General features: G+C 43.1%; 1 protein-coding gene across 3 annotated transcripts; it reads right to left on the bottom strand.

The window, feature by feature from the left end:
• Window positions 1–709: 709 nt before the first annotated feature.
• mier2 (mesoderm induction early response 1, family member 2) lies at window positions 710–19,663 on the bottom strand. 3 transcript variants are annotated; one of them, XM_083767545.1, is made up of 13 exons: window positions 19,616–19,663; window positions 18,187–18,374; window positions 16,278–16,403; window positions 14,047–14,158; window positions 12,788–12,879; window positions 12,007–12,076; window positions 8,864–9,018; window positions 6,450–6,531; window positions 6,130–6,224; window positions 5,786–5,907; window positions 4,442–4,593; window positions 3,440–3,537; window positions 710–2,384 (listed from the first exon to the last, which is right to left on the bottom strand). In XM_083767545.1, exons 2-12 carry the CDS (start codon window positions 18,211–18,213, stop codon window positions 3,482–3,484), a joined length of 1,089 nt encoding a protein of 362 aa, XP_083623671.1. In that variant the 5' UTR covers window positions 18,214–18,374; window positions 19,616–19,663; the 3' UTR covers window positions 710–2,384; window positions 3,440–3,481. The 3 variants fall into 3 exon arrangements, with proteins under 3 accessions (XP_083623671.1, XP_083623672.1, XP_083623673.1); XM_083767546.1 differs by having other exon boundaries at window positions 3,444–3,537; XM_083767547.1 differs by having other exon boundaries at window positions 14,047–14,152.
• Between the last annotated feature and the right edge of the window lie 1,078 nt (window positions 19,664–20,741).

Below are 20,741 nucleotides of genomic sequence, written 5' to 3'. Positions count from 1 at the left end.
TTAAGCGAGCGAGTTGCCGTGTCGCAGTCTATTAACCCACGGACGTCACTCACCGACTGGTGAAAGTATTGGGAGGAAAAGACACTTGGTATCTGGCGCGCCATCAGCTTCAAATAACTGTGACACCGTCTGTCAAAGTTGTCGGCCCTCAGTCACCGGGATCTAAATGTCTCAATGGTAGAGCAGCAAGACCACCTCCAACCGCTGCAGATATGCTTAGTTATGTGTTAACACAGAATGTTAAAAAATAGTTTTATTCGTTAAAATAAATCCTGGATCGTAGCTTAAAAAAAGAAATCACTTTGATCATGATTTGGTACATTTAAAAACTGCCATCTGTTTGAACACATACAGTAGTGTTTGTGCATACAGTATTATGTTCCAAGAGATTTCTTATATATATATATATATAAGTGTAAAAAGAAAAACCTGGGGCACAACTCCACAACACTTGGATGGTGCTCCATTCCAAAAAGAATGGAGAATCCTTCAACTGGAAGGCAACGATCACTCCTTTTAGTTCTGTTAATTTCCAAATTGTGCTACTTATCCAAGACTTCGGTTTTAATGAAGGCAAATCAGCAGTATTGTTTTTTTTTATCAAATGCACTTGCAATAAAACTGGAATGTTTTTGGAAACTTCGGCCACAAGAATATGCTTGTGGTGGGCGGTGAACAAGGGGAAGGTCTATGGGTGGTCTATGGGTGGGTGGTGAACAAGGGGAAGGTCTATGGCATTGGCTTGATAGAGGCATCTTGCTTAGACGTCTCTATGAACCCGTGAAGGTATAGGAGATGTCGTGATTAACGTGTGAGACATCGCTGCGGATCAATACATCCCTCATGGCCTCAGAAATAAAATAATCCTTTTAGGAAAATGAGCTATGGCACACTTCTGTCTACTGTGCAAGTAAAGCAGGATATTTATAGACCATATTTGACCACAAGGCAGTAATTTCGCTCCTACGAATAGATATCAAGTAATAAGTAGAGTAAGAGAAAAATGGCTGCAATGTGAATATGGTCAATGGATCTTACAAAATGTAATTGAGAAGGGATACAACACTATACCTTCTGACATGCCCCCCGAACCCCACACACAATTAAAACCACAACCGCAAAAAAATAACATTGTGCTCTTAAAGTAGTGCCTCATGTTGCCCCATCATTGAATTCATCTTTCAACAGTTAGGTAGGAGTTTGGGAGGCAATACAGACGTAGTTTCAGACATACAACACACACACAGGACTTTTGGGAACAGATAAGATATTCAACAAACCCAGCTTGTTCTGATATGGCATGGAGATTTGTTCAGATCACCAGCAGACACACCGCCAAAGCAAAGTCTGATTTAAACTTGCCTATTTTGCACCCTCGATAGTCTCGATAGGTGAAACATTAAAACAGAGCATGTAGGTAACAGTGTCTGATGATCCCTAAAACAAATCAACAAAATGAGGCGGCAGTGAATGAACGCTGATGTTTCTCACGTCCTCCGGCGGCTGGTTTCTCAAGCTGTTAGTTGTGATTATGGTTGCTTTTGGTTGGACTGCAAGGTGCTTCCAGTTTCCGGTCTACTTTTAAAAATGTCCAGTCGTGACTCAATGCCTCATAGGTCACTGTAATGAACTGCTTATATGTGCCGATCATCAGCAGAAATATATAACATTCCAGAATGGACGGCAGTGTTCATCATTCCAGAAAGGATAATGTGCTTCCGATGTTATAGAAGTCTCTTATTTCTTTCTACATTGTCTACGCAGTACAACGGCATAAAGACCAAGGTCCACTCAAGATGTCTACAGACAAAATGGCACAAACTGTGCAGCTCCATTTTAAATGGAATACAATCCCTCCTCTTCCCTGTGTCGTCCTCTTCACTGTGTGAGAGAGCGGGTGGGGCGCTGCATGGGAGAAGAGGAGCACAGAATGGCACCGGCGTAGCCTCCGAAATCCGAGGGCAGGAGAGCGGACGAGGGAGGGGAGGAGGAGGAGGAGGAGGGCAGGGAGAAGTCCATCTGCGACCCACGACGAGGGAGGCCATTCCCACTCCCCGCGGTGGTGGTAGCACAGTGCCCAGGAGGGCCCTCTGGGATGAAAGGCCCGTAGAACTGGAGCTGGTAGAAGCCAGAGCCCAGGATGTGACTGCTGTGGTCCTCCTGGGTGGGGGATGGAGGGCCGCCACCACCACTGCAGGGTTGTTGTTGCAGGGAGCTGCTGTGAGGAGGGGAGGAGGAGGGCTGGGCCTGCAGCTGAGAGTTTGAGAGGGGACAACCGCCTGGCCCTGCAGCAGGCTCCCGGGGGTCTTCCACAGGCGAGAGAAGCGAGAAGGGGCACCTGAACAGCTGCTGGGGACACCCACCAGCGTACATCCCCTGCCCACCTGGACAGATGGAAAAAAAAGAATTAAACTAATAAAAACTAAAAAACTATATAACAATTAAATTAATCTCTCTCTCGCTGTGCTATAAAATCATGTTAAAATTCAGATTTTTTAAGAACTCCGCACACTGTTTTAAATGGTCCCCAACATAGTGAGATTATTATATAAGCACGTTTCAAGACCTTTGCATATTGTTGTTGACGGCACCAATGCCATTAAGATGCCATTCTGGAGAGACATAGGTAAAAAAAAAGAACTCTAACCTTTTTAATTCAGTCCTAACATTATGGTGCCAAACATACTAATTATTATTCCTAAAGCAAATTACTGTATAGGCACTGAAATTATTATTTATTATTATTATTATTAATTAATTAAAATCTCCTGCACAAACACAATTTGTAAAAACAAAACAAAGTCTTGTCTTTGATGATTTGTAAATACCGTGTCCCATGAATAAGCCAGATGAAAAATAACACTCATCCATGATACACATGCTTTGGGTGTTTCTTTTGTCTATTACCCTTACATACATGATTTGTTAACCAGTCTTGTAGATTTATGGATTTTCTTTGGAAGAGGAAAGTTTAGTGAGTTTCGCTCTGAATCTAGGGCTGTCTTTTCTTTGTTTGGCTTGTAGGCTTCGTACACAAAAAGTGCAATGGACAGATATGACAAATAACTTAGATAATCTAACCCATTTAGGCCCGACGTCGAAATAAATAAAAAGTCTTCTGAAAGAATATATATTCAAAGATTTGTGCCACATTTTCACGACTTTTCAAAAATAGCAGACCTACAAGCTCGTAGCGCGCACGAGCTTGTAGATCTGCTATTTTTCAATAGCTAAAGTATAACATAATGCTTAGTTAATGCCCAAAATGGGCTAATAACTATATGAATAGTGGAAACAGCCGATCTGCTATTTCCACCGTTTTTGAAAATCCAACATGGAAATGATCATGACGATTATGGCAAACATACAGTAATTGCGATTAGACAATTACGTGATAATTGTGACAGGCCTATGAATCACATTGTCTCTGTCTGTTTACCTACAGGCCACACCTGCTTTCTGAGGCCTGTGCGGACCAAGTTCATGGCTTTAAGAGAAAGCGTGGTGTTCGTCTCCTCCGGGGACGGCCCTCCTCCTCTACAGCGCCATGTCAATGTATACACACATGTGCATGTACACACACACACACACACACACACACACACACACACACATGCGTACACACAGACACACACAAGCGCGCACACACAAAGAAAACAAAAAAACAAAAAAATGATAGGCAAAGCAAATAGAAACAGGTGGGGAGAAATAACCAGGGTTCCCACACACATTTTTACCAATGAATTTCCAAAATCTTTCCAGAATATTTAACCCAATTTCCAGGCCTATATGACAATAACTAATTCAGCGCAATAATGAATTACAATACTCCTATGTGAAATGCCCAAAGACGGGCAGTGTAGCAACAATAAAGCATAGATTATAGATAGAATGCTATAATTCTATTCCAAATGTTGTGCCAAATGTTTTGCTACTCCACCTATCCTATTCTAGGGCATAGAATCACGCTGCAGCGCGTTGTGAGCTTGTAGATCTGTTATTTTTTGTCACATACTGGTACACATTAGGCTGCAATCGCACAACTTATGTTACATTTATTTAGTTATTTCGTGTAATGTTATGGGGGGGAATTTTTTTTAACTAAATCAATAGCCAAAAAACAATGCATAGCCAAATATCTTTCCAGGACCCTTGATAAATTCCAACACTTTTCCAGGACTGGGAAATGTTTTTTCTAATTTCAAAATATTTCCAGGAATTTCATGACGGTGGGAACCCTGAATAACATTCAGAATGCTTGAGACAGTGATAACCAATGAGACCAAAACAAAAGTCAAACACCACAGGCACGAGAACTATGACAAACAAACAAAACAAAACAATGTAAATAATGTGATCTAACATGAACCGTGAATGGGTTTAAATAGAGGGCATGAGGAGAACTGCCATTTTGTCCTTTGGGTGTGTGTTAACTGCCTACCTTGTTTGTCCAGTTCCAGCCCTTGCGGTGGAAGGGAGGAGGAGGACTCCAGCTGCACTGCACCCAGGGAGCCCTGAGTAGACCCAGAGTCCTGGGAGTTACCCCCGCCGACCAGCTCCCCCACCTCCCCATCCTGGTCTCCATCCTCCTCCCTGCAAAACACCACATCGTCATCATCATCACCGTAAGTGAAGCAGTTGTAAGCTGCCAGGGTTACAGTGTTGCTGGTGGCAGCACATCACGGAAGACACGAAGAGCACAGCCTTCGGTGTCGTGCTTCCCTATAATGCTGTGATCATACCGGAAAACAACTGAACAATTTAAAATAATCAAATCTTAACTGGTTGGTTTCTGTTTTTGGCTGGGGACCCCTGACCCCCTCCCCACCACCAAATACAAATTGACTGCAAAAACCTTAATAATAGAGAAAATATTTCATAAATGAATACCGATACCAGATATAATCATTAAGGAAAGTTTATGCATGCATGTAAACTCTCCATTTTCCAGCCATTCAGTGGACCCACGGGTTGAGAACCCCTGAGATAGGCCATAGACAGAGAAAGGTAGATGCTTCCTCCGGCTCTGATGCGTCTGTAAAATAGGGAAGGCAGTGTGCTACTACCGCGGGGAGTGGGAATGGCCTCCCTCGTCGTGGGTTGCAAATTAACTTCTCTCTGCCCTCCTCCTCCTCCTCCTCCCTTCTCTCGTCCGCTCTCCTGCCCTCAGATTTCGGAGGCTACGGTGCCATTCTGTGCTCCTCTCCCATGCGGCGCCCCACCCGCTCTCTCACACAGTGAAGAGGACACGGGGAGGAGGAGGAGGAATTCTGAAGCACGCTTCCGCGTGAGTCACAGAAGGGGGCATTCGCTCCCGATCTACAAGCTCATAGCGTGCCACAGAGCGGCGCGCTACGTTGCTTGTAGGTCTGCTATTTTTGAAAAATCGTGAAAATATTTATTTCAGAAAACTGGAGGATTTAGAAGAATTTAAAAAAATGTCGACGTCAGGCCTAAATGGGTTAAAGTTGATCGAGTTGGATGCCGTTTCTCCCTCTACATCGTATTTCTAGTATATTGAAATGTCGTACTGCGTTGACTAGATTTAGAAGCTCTTGCTACAGAAATGATCGATTATTTATATGGAGAAATCCCGTAATTTAACATGCATCTCAATGGCTTGGGAAGCACAGCTTGCCAGACCTTGGTCTGGCAGAGTGGAGTGGGTGGGGCTTAGCATACAGTAGGGTCAATTGCGGAGCGGACCAACTTGAAAACCCAGACAAAAAACAACAATGCATTATGGTTTTATGGTTACTCGTGTCCACTCCCAGCCCCTACTTACATATGCATGTTGTACTTCCTTCGGGTCAGCTTTGAGGCCTGCTGAGTGAAGTACTCGTGGCGTTCTGACTTCTTCCACATATAGTAATACTCGACACACTCCCCCACAGACCGCGTTCGTACCTGGGGTAGGGAAAAAGAAAGCCCTGTGTATGAGATAACACCCCTTTACAGAGAAAACATTCACACACATGAGAGAAAACACATACAACACATACCCCAAAAAGGTACACTGAATCCAGTTAAAAAGAAAAAAAGAAAGAAAAAAGCAGTATGTTGTTGCAGTACGATGGAGAGCTCGTCTGAGGACGACCTAGAGAGGGAGTACGATCTCAGGGCACCAACCTTATTGCCCTGAATGAGGTGAAAGTTCTTCCCATAAACTCTATAGCCATGTTCAAAGTTCCGGCACTCCTGTTCGCTCCACGCACACAGCTCTTCTACAAAAAAGACAAGAGGAGGTCAGTGGAGAAACCAGTCCAACAACTGGTCAGTCAGTTCAATTGAATTCAACATATATATAAACATTTGCAATGGCATGACAATACAGTCTATACGAACTAGAAGAGGATTTTTGAAAAGGTTTGTGGGGAACTTCTGTGCATCACTGTGAATAGTGAAGAGTGTGGTCATAACAAGTCGGAAAGTACGCAGCAAGTTCTTACCGCGGTACACTTTCACATTGAAGCGCAAACGCCTGAGTGCCTCCTCCATGCTGAAGTTGCATTTCACCAGCTCGTACAGCGCCTGAGAGGAAAGACCGAAAGAGAAACGGAAAGTGTTTCTGTTTGAGACATTTAGCTGATGCTCCTATCCAGTCACTTGACGATACAACATACAACGGTGATGGTAAAACCATAGAGTATATAAAATGGGTAAACCTTTCCACTGTTGAGAGTTAAATTGAGGATTTTTCTGTGTGGACAACTGGACATGCTATGGTTGAGTGTTGACCGACTGTTGCAAGGAGTTACAAGTGACAGCATCCTAATTCCGTTTGACTACTAGTCCATTGTACAAGCTTGCAGCGCGGCAAAAAGTGACATGCTGTGAGCTTGTAGATCTGCCATTTTTGAATAGCCAACACTAAAATCTAAAATGACAGTATGACATGTATATGCTTTCCTGGTTTTAATGGGTTGAAACTTGGAAGACATCTCACATCAGTTTTCAAATGCTCACGTACACATTAACCAAGAGAAGTGTAATCCTTAGGAAGAATGACCAATTTCCTCATGAATTGAATACACAGGACCACAATGGAAACAAGCCCTCAGGGATTTTTGTGTCGTCTTTTTAGCATTGTTGTATAACAATACCTTTGTACCTTGTGTAAACTGTTAATAAAGTATGCAATCAATCAATTAGCCAAAGAATGGCACATGGGAGGTGTATAGTTCTAAAATATGTGACCGGGGACAGTGGTTTAATATACAAGGGGGCCATGGTCATCTTTCAGTTCTTTACATATTATGAAACTGCACACTGTAACCTTTCATATGATGTATTGCTCATTGAAATTGGGGGGAGAATGAAGAAGATATGACCATTTGAAACTTGTTGAATTGGAAACCTCAAAGTAAAGAATTTGCCTATCTAAGATTTCAGCAGTGATCTATGACTTTAGGGGGCGTTGTTTTCCCTTCATTCCTCCATTATTCAACCAGCAGTGTTGCCATGTCTGCTTATTATAATTAGTTGGCCTTGTTTCTAAAGAAAAATAATGCATAGGCCTACTGTACCAATTTTATAATAATGTATAACCTGTTACTAAAAATGTATTTTTGGTAACCAAGTGGACCCTTATTAGATCAGGCCTATGTAAATGTTCCAGATGAGTAGCCTACAAATAAAATAGCTATATTAGCCTGTTATTATTATTTGTCTGCAGAAAATAATGTATGCCAGGGTCCAGGGACAAGATTTGTATTGTTAAATGCTTGTAGATCGGCTATTTTCGCTTATTTTGGGCTTGTTTTCATATACCGGGTTGCTTATTTCTCAGAACCTGGCAACCCCAACAATAGCTTTTTAGCTACGTTTAGCATTATATTGATATCAATCCTGTAGCTAAAACAAGTACATATCGCGCTATATTACATATCGATGTGATCTGCGTTATTATGACCTTAATTTTTATGACAGGTACATTCCAAAGTAACTAATAATAGCCACGTTATGGTGACATAATGTTACAATGTTTACATTGTCTTCTTCTTCTGCTATTGGAAACAGGAAGCCATTTCAACATGTTCCATTGTTCTGATTCACCAGTGCCCCCATCTGGAACATTAGCTTTAGGCGGACCGAAAATAAACACACTTTTTACAAAATACGATGGTTAATACTTCTTTCTCTGCTATTTCTGTTAGCCAGTTAGTAAAAGACTAGTATTATCTTCAAAAACGATTGTGTACAAAAAAGCGGAATTTAGCGGAATTTACATACTTTGAAAGGAAAGCTGATTTTCTGATTAGCATTGGTTAGCATTGCTTAACCCAATAGTTAAAACATTAGACATAGTGACTTGTTTAAGCAATTACAACGACTTAATGACACTAAAACGACATTCTGATGGAATAAAAACATTCTTTAACATTCCAACTGTGTTAAAAAAAAAAGAAAGAATGTATTTCATTCAATTGTGAAGTTATACTATTGCCGACTTGTGGTTGAAATCACTGGCACTGGTCACATATATATATGCATTAACTCGAGATCGTCTTTTGACACCTTTACCTACTTGGGCTCTTGTCGCTGAGATTGCCTTTTGCCGTGTTTTTTATTATATATATTGATTACAGTTCACAACTCTGTTCTGAACGCTCTTGTAACACTCCTGTGCGATGAAAAAAAATCTGAAGTGAAATGTCCGCTGGCTTATGCCGTCTATGGGAACGGAGTTTTTAGAATCCTAATATCTCGGCAGCACATAACATTTACTTCTGCCTTTCCTAAAGCTGTATAAATCTCATCCTACATGGCGTCACCCACACAACTCCGTCATGGAACAAAGTTACATACACCATTCTTTCTGCGTCAGAATGGCGGTGGAAAAGAGCCGAGTGAGTGACATCACCTGTTCGTTGTCTCGGATGGTGTCTCCTGGTAGACGTGTGCTCCTCGCCGCCCCCTCCTGGCAGCCCGGTATCTGTGCACAGAGCAGATACTCCTCCACCTCTTGCACCGGCAGCACCCCGGGACTCCACAGCAGCTGGTCCTCACCGTCCTGGGCTGGAGACAGAGAGGACGAGGACAGAGTCAATACAGAGAGAGAGAGAGAGGATAAGGACAGAGTCAGAGAGAGAGAGAGAGAGAGAGAGAGAGAGAGAGAGAGAGAGAGAGAGAGAGAGAGAAAGAGGACTCCACCGCAGCTGGTCCTCACCGTCCTGGGACGAGGACAGAGTCAATAGAGAGAGAGAGAGAGAGAGAGAGAGAGAGAGAGAGAAAGAGAGAAAGAGAGGGAGAGGACTCCACAGCAGCTGGTCCTCACCGTCCTGAGCTGGAGACAGAGAGGACAAGGACAGAGTCAATAGAGAGAGAGAGAGAGAGAGAGAGAGAGAGAGAGGACTCCACAGCAGCTGGTACTCACCATCCTGGGCTGGAGACATAGAGGACAAGGATTTTAGAGTAAATAGGGGGACTCCACAGTAGCTGGACAGAGAGCATGAGGACAGTCAATAGGGAGGAGAGGAGAGCTAGTAAGTGGAAAATGGAGTTAGCCTACCCAGTCAATAGGGAGGAGAGGAGAGGTAAATGGAGTTAGCCTACCCAGTCAATAGGGAGGAGAGGAGAGGTAAATGGAGTTAGCCTACCCAGTCAATAGGGAGGAGAGGTAAATGGAGTTAGCCTACCCAGTCAATAGGGAGGAGAGGAAAATGGAGTTAGTCTACCCAGTCAATAGGGAGGAGAGGAGAGGTAAATGGAGTTAGCCTACCCAGTCAATAGGGAGGAGAGGAGAGGTAAATGGAGTTAGCCTACCCAGTCAATAGGGAGGAGAGGAGAGGTAAATGGAGTTAGCCTACCCAGTCAATAGGGAGGAGAGGCGAGGTAAATGGAGTTAGCCTACCCAGTCAATAGGGAGGAGAGGAGAGGTAAATGGAGTTAGCCTACCCAGTCAATAGGGAGGAGAGGAGAGGTAAATGGAGTTAGTCTACCCAGTCAATAGGGAGGAGAGGAGAGGTAAATGGAGTTAGCCTACCCAGTCAATAGGGAGGAGAGGAGAGGTAAATGGAGTTAGCCTGCCCAGTCAATAGGGAGGAGAGGAGAGGTAAATGGAGTTAGCCTGCCCAGTCAATAGGGAGGAGAGCTAGTAAGTGGTAAATGGAGTTAGCCTACCCAGTCAATAGGGAGGAGAGGAGAGGTAAATGGAGTTAGCCTGCCCAGTCAATAGGGAGGAGAGCTAGTAAGTGGTAAATGGAGTTAGCCTACCCAGTCAATAGGGAGGAGAGGAGAGCTAGTAAGTGGTAAATGGAGTTAGCCTACCACAAAACAACCCCTTATTAACTTTTAAAATACCCAGTGCCCACTACTGTGTCAGGCCAGTGAACTGCTCCTACTGCTCCTACTTTTTTATTTTTACTACAAGCTCCGGTACGATGAAAGTTGGGAACGCATTCCCCACCCAGACATGCAATACCCGTTGTACCCATTGTCGTCTCGTCTGTCTGTCCCAGGGGGGCAGTCAGACAGTGGGCAGCCACTGAGGAAATCGGGATTTCCTGAAAGTTCATATAATGGCCTGTTGTGGCGCTGTCATTGGACCCAGAAAAACCCATAGCCCCATAGAAGTCCATGTATTTTTGCCCAACTTCACCTAGACTGTATTACCTTAATAAACATGGTCATGAATACTTTCTGCTTCCAGTCACTAGTTTAAAGTCTCATTTCTAATGTCATAATATTCTTTTTGGAAAATTATGGTCCCATTTATTAAAAAAATTACCATAAAGTCGCTTATGTTCTGAGGGGCGTGGCTACCGTTACAGTCTATGATCGGGATTCCCCTCCCACTCGAGTCAAAATAAAAACCAACAGAGAAGAAGGGGGGAAGTCCCGCCTCATTGTCTGGGCCAGCCAATGGCCAGCTGGGCTAAAACGGATCTAGAAAGATGGCGACTTACAATACAAGGACTGACAGGCTTCATTTTACGTTCATGTTAGACCCGAAGAACGCTTTGTCCATGGTCTGTCCATGTTTTTGTCCCTTTTACACTCATGACATTATATTGGTGATATTGGACTACGGCATACAGTGTTTTGGGGTACTTTTTCGGATGAGCAGCTATTTTCGAACTGCTAACTTCACACCGGGCACCGCACTACCTCAGGTCCTTGGTGACAGGAATGCAGAGTTTGAAGTTCTTGAGATACACAAATTCACATGCAGAGATTTCGCGTATTCATAGTAGGATGACACATATAACCTGTTCTACTGAAATCAGTGGCATAGAAACGCAACCTAGTAGCCTATATGTTCATTTTTGAGGGGTGCTAGCCCCTCCTATACACAGGTTTAATGTCTGTCTTTAATTAAAAGTTTGTTTAGTAAACGCATTGACAATGAAGGGAAAATGTACATCATAATGTGTCGTTTACGTCATATTGTCTCTTTATTGTTAATGGCGTCTAATGTTTGTGTAGGCACCGTTTGTTTTACATCACCATTACATCACCTAATCAACATGTGTTAGACTTTATTATATTAGCGCCCCTCACTTCACACAGGTGTGATTTTTAAATACTGTTAAATTCAGATGAATCATTTGCCTTGGACTCAGAAGTTTACAATCCAAGTACTTTCACAACAACTCTCATGCTTGCTTTCTTTACGTCTAATCGCAATTATTTGAGATAATCACAATCGTAATAATTATTTCCATGTTGGATTTTCAAAAAATAGTGGAAATAGCAGATCTACTACAAGCTCAAGAAGGTTATGAGGTGATGTTCTTCCTCTCTTGCACTTGGTATGTTGGTGTGTGGTTTTTTAATGTTGTACGGGTCACTGTGTGCCTTTGTTGTCTTGTATTGTGTATTGTTTTGTATTGTATCTGTATGTTGTAGGGCGGGTCCTTGGGATCCAAGACAAATTTCACCCTTGGGAGACAAAATAAAGATACCTTGAACCTTGAGCTCAAAACACGTCACGTTGTGACACATTGACTGGCAGCATACATCCATCCAGACAGACAGACGGGGAGGGAGAGACCCAAAACCTACCTCTATCCTGAAAGGTGTACGGACTGATGGGAGGGATCTTCGCTTGGTACATTGAGCCAACCATGATGTCCTGAGGGAAAAAAAACTAAGTCATTCACAAACCATGGCAAAATGCTACTGGTAAATATATGGACGTATAATAATTTAATTTGTCTTTAAATCTATTAATGGTCTGGCTCCTCTTTATCTGTCTGACCTTATTGAGGTCTATACTCCTCCTAGGTCACTGCGGTCTGAGGGCCAGCTAAATCTCAGGGTCACAAAGAAGACCCGCTTAAAGTCCAGAGGCGACCGAGCCTTTTCTGTTGTAGCCCCCAAATGATGGAACGCACTCCCCTCCCACGTCAAATTGGCCCCTTCCATCGAGACTTTTAAATCTCGCCTAAAGACCCACCTTTATACCTTGGCTTTTAACCCTACTTGAGTTCCTTCGGTCCTTGTATATGTTTTCTCTCACTGTGATGCTGTTGCTTTTCTGTTGTTTTCTGTAATGTGTCTCAGCTGTTTTCACTGTTTGTACTTTGTTTTCTCGCTGTTGTTATTCTGTGTGGTAGCTTAGTGCATTTGTTTTAATTTTTCTCCTGTACAGCACTTTGTAAACTCTGAGTTTTGAAACGTGCTATATAAATAAAGTGGATTGGATTGGATTGGATATAAACAGACACGCCGCAGTGCACACATACAGTACTGTAATGGTAGTGTTCCGATGAGACTGCATATCGTTTAGTCATCAGTGGGTTTAGCAAGTTTAGAGTTCATACAGTATCAGTCATTGACTTACCTTGCGTCCATCATTGGAGGCACTGGAGGCATTCGAGTCATCGTCTGATTCTTCTTCTGAAGAAGAACTGATCAACATGCCTTTGTCTCCACCTAAAAGATGGATGTGACATACACATATTAATATTAGGTGCCAATTTGGTATCCTTTCTAAAAGCACATTCTAAATAATTCAACTGAGGGAAAATGTTTTGTACTGCATTATGCATCTGGATATTAAATATACTGTCTGCAATATGAACATACTGATGTTGATATAATGCCTACAGTGCAGTGCCGGCTACAATATTGAGCACAGGTCACATGGAATCATTACACAACTATTTATTAATAACGTCATGAATGTATAATTGAACTACAAACCAAAACCAAAACACTGTAAAACCCTGAGTGAACCCGAAAGGTCACACTTGACTCTCAAGCAGGTGCTTGTAATGTATTTGGAAGTAACATCTGATGCACTAATGCAGAAGTAAAAAAAAATATTACCCGCCAGTTATGTTACATTATTAGAGAAACCCCCTAAATTATCTTCTGTAACCAAACAAGCCTGGGTGGAATATGAACAGCAAGGAAAAACAAACGTGAGATGCAAGACTGTCACTCGGCTTCTTTGGCAAAACTCACATTCCGTAAACATAATATGGGGTTATCTTTAACCCATTTTGGGGAGGGAACCTCTTTTGGTGTTTTAAAGCATTATGTTATACTTTAGCTATTGAAAAATAGCAGATCTACAAGCTCAAGCTCATGTACTTGTAGGTCTGCTATTTTTGAAAAATCGAGAAAAATCTTTGAATATATATATTTTGTTACAGAGTGAACATTTAAACTCAAATCTTTGCTTCTGGGGAGGTCCCTGGAACAACATATTTTCAGATGGGGCAGCGGAGGCACATTACATTTTTGGGGTCCTTAAATATTGAGCACCACTGATAGAGAAACAGGAGGTATTTCAGATTTTGTTTTAATTTCGACGTCAGGCCTAAATGGGTAAAATCCTAACCCAACTAAATTGTGGATTTGCACTGTAATAGGTTATGTTTGGATTAATGGTCCTGTGCTGGGATTCCTGGGGGGAGGGGCGGATTCAAAATGTCCAGCGAAAACAGCCGGTTGATGCTATTGGTTCACCAATCAATTTATTTTTTGTCTTTTGAAAACAAAACGCCCGCGAGTCTATTTTGCTTTTGCAGTGCAAAAGTGTAGGTGTAACGTACAGAGTGCGAATGTGTGCGCGTGCGTGCATGCGCATGTGACCTTGCAGGCGTCGGAGCAGTTCAGAGGTGTTAGAGGTGACAGAAGGGGTGAGGTCATCGGCCGATGATTCTTCTTCCTCCTCTTCAGGAAACAGATCCTTGGTTATCTGATCCTGACGCCGAATGAACAACACGACGAGACAGAAAATAATGCAATATTAAACTAACAAAATAGAAGTTGTAGGTCAATTATATGCATGTACATTAAAACAAAGTTCACAACAATGGCAAGACTGAAATGCACTTTCCAGTGATATTTAGATTATTATCTTTTGGTGAAGAGGACATAAAAATGGGGACCAAGCATAGTGCCCTGGGGGACGCCAGTCAACAAAGTATAGGTCACAGACCAGAGGGGATAAAATGTGTCTTCATGCGCACTGGACCAGTTGGGCATGCACACGTACGCATTTTCCCCCCTACTGTCTCTGTTCTTTCACTTATTATACAATTACATTTTTTTTACACTCTCTGTCTCACTCACACACGCGTCCGTCTGTCTCTTTTCGTCAGCAACTGAGAGGATTACGCAACTTTAGCGTGCCCTTCCGAGCTCGGTAAAGAAAAATAAACTTTGAAATTCACCCTCCAGTCATGATATTTGGCCCTGTACCCAATCCATGTTATCTCTATGATGAGTGACAAGCACTGAAGAAGGTAAATTAACAGGTTGCTGAAATAATTGCTCAGACCGGCAGGAAAATCTTGTTAGGGAAGTGAACGATCACTGCGCTGAAGCGCCCTTGAGCAAGGCACTGACTGCTCCAGTGGAGTTGCTCAGTGATAACAGAGTTGCAACAGAATCAAGACTGTGCAGGTTGTACTGGTCAGCTCACAGGTTAGAATGTGTGTGTCTATGTGCACTTTGTGCAGGGCGTTGCTGGAAATGAACACTGGTGCTCAGCTACTGCCCTTGGTAAATAAAGGACACACACACACTGGGGATTGCAAGGAGTCGTGCACAGCAGTTAACTAGTGTTCATCCCCCTGTATTTTCTTCAGGACCAACCCACACACAACACAAGGTGCTGGTGCAGCAGGGATGGTGGGCGGCTGACATACATTTTCAGATACAAAATAAATGGTCATGGATCTTTCATTACGCATGCCGGATTGGACTCCTTCGCGGGCTGCATCTGGCCACCGGCTTGACATCCCTTGTTAAACCCATTAAGATCAGTGGTTGTGGTTAATCAAAATCATACGGATTTGGCCGGAGGTCCCCGGTTTCTGGCAGAGTCCTGCACGCCCTGCACGGGTCCAATTTTCGAAACACACACACCGCCCGTCAACCATCAGTTCCGCAACCCGCCCGTTACCCGTGATTTATATAAACATTCGAAACTAGATCCAGTTAATTCATGATTTTGGACAGGATGATAAAAAAAAAGATTAGCCTGATGACCTCGCAGTGATAAAAACCACACACCTAATGTGTGTTTGGAAATGCTACGATAACCGATTTTGACCTGAGATCAGATTCTAAAAATGTCTTCTGAAAAAGCTATGTTTCTATTTCAATAGCTAAAGCATAACATAATGCTAACACTAAAAGGGGTTCCTGCCCAAAATGGGATAAGGAAGCAAGGATCTGACCGTGATGTCACTGCCATGCAACGGAACTAGCACACCAAGCACAGCAGCAGAAACAGAACGCCATTATGAAGGAATCGGCAGTGATGTGGCGACTCCTTGGGCATGTGACGGACTTCACTTGTCTCCGCTGTTGAGAAGCACCCAGATGCTTTTTATAACATCCTGCAGTGCGCTCCGATTTAGAAAGGTCACCCACCCGCGTTTCGTTGCGTTCCGCCCGTCCCCACAACTTCTAAAAGTATATTTTCACCGGTCAAACTCGGGTACCCACAGGGTATCCGAACTGTTGCAGGACTCTGGTTCCTGGGACTCCCCCAGAAGCAAACTATTTACCGGTAGTTAAAAATGCACACATTTTTACGATTTTTCAAAAATAGCAGATCTATACGCGCGGCACAAAGTGACGTGTTATGAGCTTGTAGATCTGCTATTTCTTTAAGTATAAAATAATGGTTAAAATCTAAAAGGACACAGATGCTTTCCTGCTTTTAACGGGTTCATGTTTTAATGACACTCACGATTTTACAGTGTATTGTACTGTATGTACTGGGCTCAGAATGACACACACACACACACACACACACACACACACACACACACACACACCCGGGCTCAGTGTGCCAGGGAATGTCTCACCTTGTCCAGTGTCATGTCTGGCAGGCTGGCAGCTAGCTGACAGGTGTCTTTGTCCGAGTGCAGGAGAGGGTCCAACACCTCATAGCCGTACAGAGCCAGCAGCTCCTCCAGGGGCAGTTCACTGGCCTGACACACAAAACACACACAGAGAGAGGAGGGAGACAAAACCTTCTCAATACCAAGAACACAAAAAACAATGGACTCCTGGTGTCCCTTGGGTAGAATGTACTCCTCAAGTTAACTTTGGGGAGAATGTCTGTTTAAAAAACAGACAGGTAAATGGTGCATTCGTATAGCGCTTTTATCCAAAGCGTTTTATATAGATGGTGCACACTGGGTGCTTCTACACTGTAGTGTCACGAAGATGTCTCTTCCTGGTTTTTAAGACAGCTGGTGGATGAAAGAAATTTAGCTCACACAGCTTCTACTTGCTGCGGGGGAAAGCGCTTCCTGTTTCCTGCCATGTGGGTGAAGCTTAATTTCCATCCACCAGCTGTCTAAAGACCAAGGAAGCTTAGAGAAGGAAAGGAAATGGTCACGTGACTGGGCTGCGCCATGACACTTTCATGGGAACCAAAACTCACACCGGAAGTTCAATGAATACATGGCAGTGAATTAAGCTGGATGGACCCAGTTCATAACAAACTATTATTTCTGAACAATTGAGACCGGTTCAGGAATATAAAAGAAGACATACAGTATCACAGGTTGTTTTCTAATCACTTGCTTTTCGATGTGCACAGAGTGCACAGTATATCATTATATTTGAGGATCAGGAACAGCAGCAGGTATCGTTCCTGGCTCGGAGGTATCGCGAGATTTGACTAACAGACAGGAAGCGGTGGGAAGTCTCGCGATACTTGGTATACGTTCAGAAAGGTGCTTTGTGCTCTTTAGATATCATACGTCTATAAAATCACACAGTGTACACATCGAAAAGCAACACAGCAGACAATAATGTGTTACATGTCTTCTGTTATTTTCCAGAAGCGATTACTTTACTAAAGGTCATTCAGAAATAGTGTTTGTTCATGAGCTGGTCAATGAGCTCTCATCGACTCTCAAGTGTCATGGCGCAGCCCAGTCACGTGACCATGTCCTTTCCTTCTCTAAGCTTCCTTGCTAAAAACCAGGAAGAGACTCCTGCCACGAGCAGCATTTGGCATCTCCGTGACGCTACAGTGTGTGTGCACTGATTCATACACCGAAACCATGGATGGCACCAACCTACAAATCGGGAGCAATCAGGGGTTCAGAGTCGAGGACGCTTTGACACTGACTCTGGGGGAGCCCGGGCCTCAGGATCGATCTGGGAACCTAACGGTTTCCCATCTGGCCGCTCTACTGGCCACTCTACCCCTGAGGTACTGCCGCTCCCTAATAAGCTGTGTGTGTGTGTGTGTGTGTGTGTGTGTGTTAGAGTCAAAACAGTAACACCTCACATCTTCGAAAACAACAACATTCTTGCCTGAAAACGTATTTCCTCCTCCGCTATTGCTGCAGATTTGATGTGAAATGCATTCTGGGACACTTGTCTGTCCTAACAAAGTCCACACAAGTCACCGCCCAATGTTTTCCCGATAGAGTGGGTGGATCTCACGTTCACATCTGGGCATTTGGACAGAACTTTGCTTGACGCAAACCTTTGAATCGGGACACAGTAGGCTACTATACTTGGGCTGCGACCGATGATGTTTCACAAAGTTCATGAGCAAAACAAGCACAGACAAGTGCAGCTATTGAGAAACTTCCAGAGACAGAAGGCTGGATTTTTTACGTTCATTTTGTTCTACCTATGAAAACTCTCAGCGTCGCAATACAATACAAAACTAAATGTCTCAAAACCAAACTTTTCTCGACCAATGTCCTAGCAATGTTTTGGAGCATGTCAGTACAGTTTTGAACTCACTGCGTGGGATCGGGCAGTCATCTTCATGGGGCGACTGTGTTTGGCCGTTGGGCTGTCCTTATCCAACTCTTCTAAGACCTAAGTGGACTTCTTTCCGCTGCTGTTGTTGAGGGACCTCATGCCGTATGGCTGTGTGCACACTAGACCCCCAGTGCTGCATGGCTCAGCTGTTGAACCCAGCCAAACATCTAGAACACACAATCGCACATACAGAGTATTATACACATGGCCACTTAAAATATATCAAACATGGTGACAAATTGTAACCCATACAGTTCCAGACATGCCAAGTATACAGTGTGTACACACACACACACACACACACACACACACACACACACACACACACACACACACGAGTGGCTGATCCCTGCTCATCTCATTACAGATCAGCTGACTCCTGACTTTTAACCTCTATGCTTTTAACCCACCACTTTTCAATTGCTGACAAAGACAGTCAACATAAATATATATTTTTAAGGGCAATACATTTGCATCTTAACACTTGAGGCTACCGTGAATGACATGAAAATAGTCCCAAATCTTGCACTGTTTGAATATACAGGTAGCCCCAAAAGGTAAATTTAAGACAGTAAAGTTTACACCGATTTGGAGGAAGGGCAGGTTAGGTTAATCCAGTCTAAAGGCCACACGTACAGGGCGTCAACGCCCACTAAATTTGCTTAAACGTCTCAAAAGCTTGCATCTCGAACAGCTACAGCTGTAGTGTACACACACACACACACACACACACACACACACACACACACACACACACACACACACTTGGACAAAAACGTGATAAAAGTCACGTTAAAATAATATAACTGACGTTAAAATAATAGCTGGTCTCCCCACCCCTCCCCGCCTCGCCTCGGGCACTGTGTCTGACCAGTGGCGCTTTCCTGTGACTTGGTGCTGAACGCTCCTTCCTCCCACTGCTCTGACTCACTACAAGTCTTACGAGAAGGAAATAGTTCTCAATGTTTCGAGCACATTGAAAAGAGATGGCCAGAGTAAACCGGGCACAAAGTCGGACATCGCCCTCAACTTTTGAGTCAATCCCCACTTTTGTTAGCGGCGGGGGGCACACCTGAAACAGTTCAGCACCACTAAAAGAAGCCCGACACACTCCTATTGTTTTCTCCACACAGCTTTTTACTATCAAGGCAAGGCAGGGGGGGGGGAATGGCTCTTTAAAGCCGAGCGAACGAACGCCGGAGAGTCTAGAGAGGGAGGCGATACCGTGGAGAGATTCTCCATTTTTCTTTGCTCGGTTGTATCCCCGATCGCCCCCTTTCCCCCGTCGCTGGCCGCCGGGTACAATGATCAACGTACGTGTGTACGGTCGGGAGTGACACGAGGTCTTAAAAACCGTTCGGTTTCTCTTATCATTTGGTTCATTACATTCCTCATTTCGCTCACTTACCTCCGCCATTCCGTTTCTGCGCAGGCTCCCAGTGGTGCCCGGATGTTGTAGGTCTACTCTAGTGCTTCTATCTGTAGTGTAGCTATAGAGCGGAGCTCAATGGATGGAGTCAACTCACTTTATTACCGCAACGTTTCACTAACTGATAACTGGATTACACGAGAAACATATTAGTTACGTGGAGCTATAGGCCTCTATGTTGCCTTCTAATTCACAACACTGAACAGATCATGTTTTATACTTTTGTTTTCAAATAATTCTTAACAAATTAGAAGTTTGCTTGAATAAAACTATAGCCTATTTATACAAGTTTTAATTAGTTTTTGTATTCAGTAATGTACTGTCAAGTGTCTAACAGACGAATCAAATATAGCCCTAATTAAAGATAATTAGACTGATTGATTAACTGAATACTTTATTAACAAAAAAGTTCAGGAAGTACAGTTCTATACAAAAGTATGCTAAAGGATTAAACCTATTAAAATCACTATAGGCCTATGGCTTGTTTCCATTTGGGTCCTGCCTATTCAATTAATCGAAACCAGACTACACTGAAAAACATATCTACATGCCTGGGTAAACACAGTGAGAAGGACAGGCAGCATAAAATAAGTATGGTGGAACAAAATATAACATTTCTTTCAAACATACAGCGAGATTGAAGCACCGTGGCTCGTGTATAATTGAGGGAGGGGACAGGATATGGCCAAAGCAGATAAAGATAGTCTGCAACTCTGCATTGCATACAAGGCTTACGTAGCCAATAATTAAGTAACTTCCTTTGACTGTCAAGTAGGCTACATCCATTCCAGAGATATAGGCCTACAGTATAGCAGAAGAAAAGACAGTATAGCCTACAAATGTTACCCACACATAGCTCACATTCATGATTCAACCAAGACACAAGAATGTTTCAATAATGTAGATATGAGTGTCTAATTGATGAAACGTATATATATGGCCAATATATAATAATACTTCTATTATTATTATTATTGTTATTATTATTATTATTATTATTATTATTATTATTATTATTATTATTATTATTATTTTATTATTTTTTGTCTGTCAAAGTAAGGTGCTGGCAAGTGGAAGAGGGACATAACATGTATGGTAAAGGAAA

The sequence above is a fragment of the Protomyctophum parallelum genome (genome assembly GCF_964188405.1).
Source record: "Protomyctophum parallelum genome assembly, chromosome: 6".
Taxonomy (NCBI): Eukaryota; Metazoa; Chordata; class Actinopteri; order Myctophiformes; family Myctophidae; genus Protomyctophum; species Protomyctophum parallelum.
This window is presented reverse-complemented; position numbering and strand designations above follow the sequence as displayed.

Coding starts and splice junctions, on each gene's coding strand:
- mier2 (XM_083767545.1), bottom strand. CDS start 18,213: ATGAAGATGACTGCCCGATCCCACGCA. Junction 16,404..18,186: donor TGACTGCCCGATCCCACGCA/GTGAGTTCAAAA, acceptor TTTGTGTGTCAG/GCCAGTGAACTGCCCCTGGA. Junction 4,594..5,785: donor AGGAAGTACAACATGCATAT/GTAAGTAGGGGC, acceptor GGTGTTTTGCAG/GGAGGAGGATGGAGACCAGG.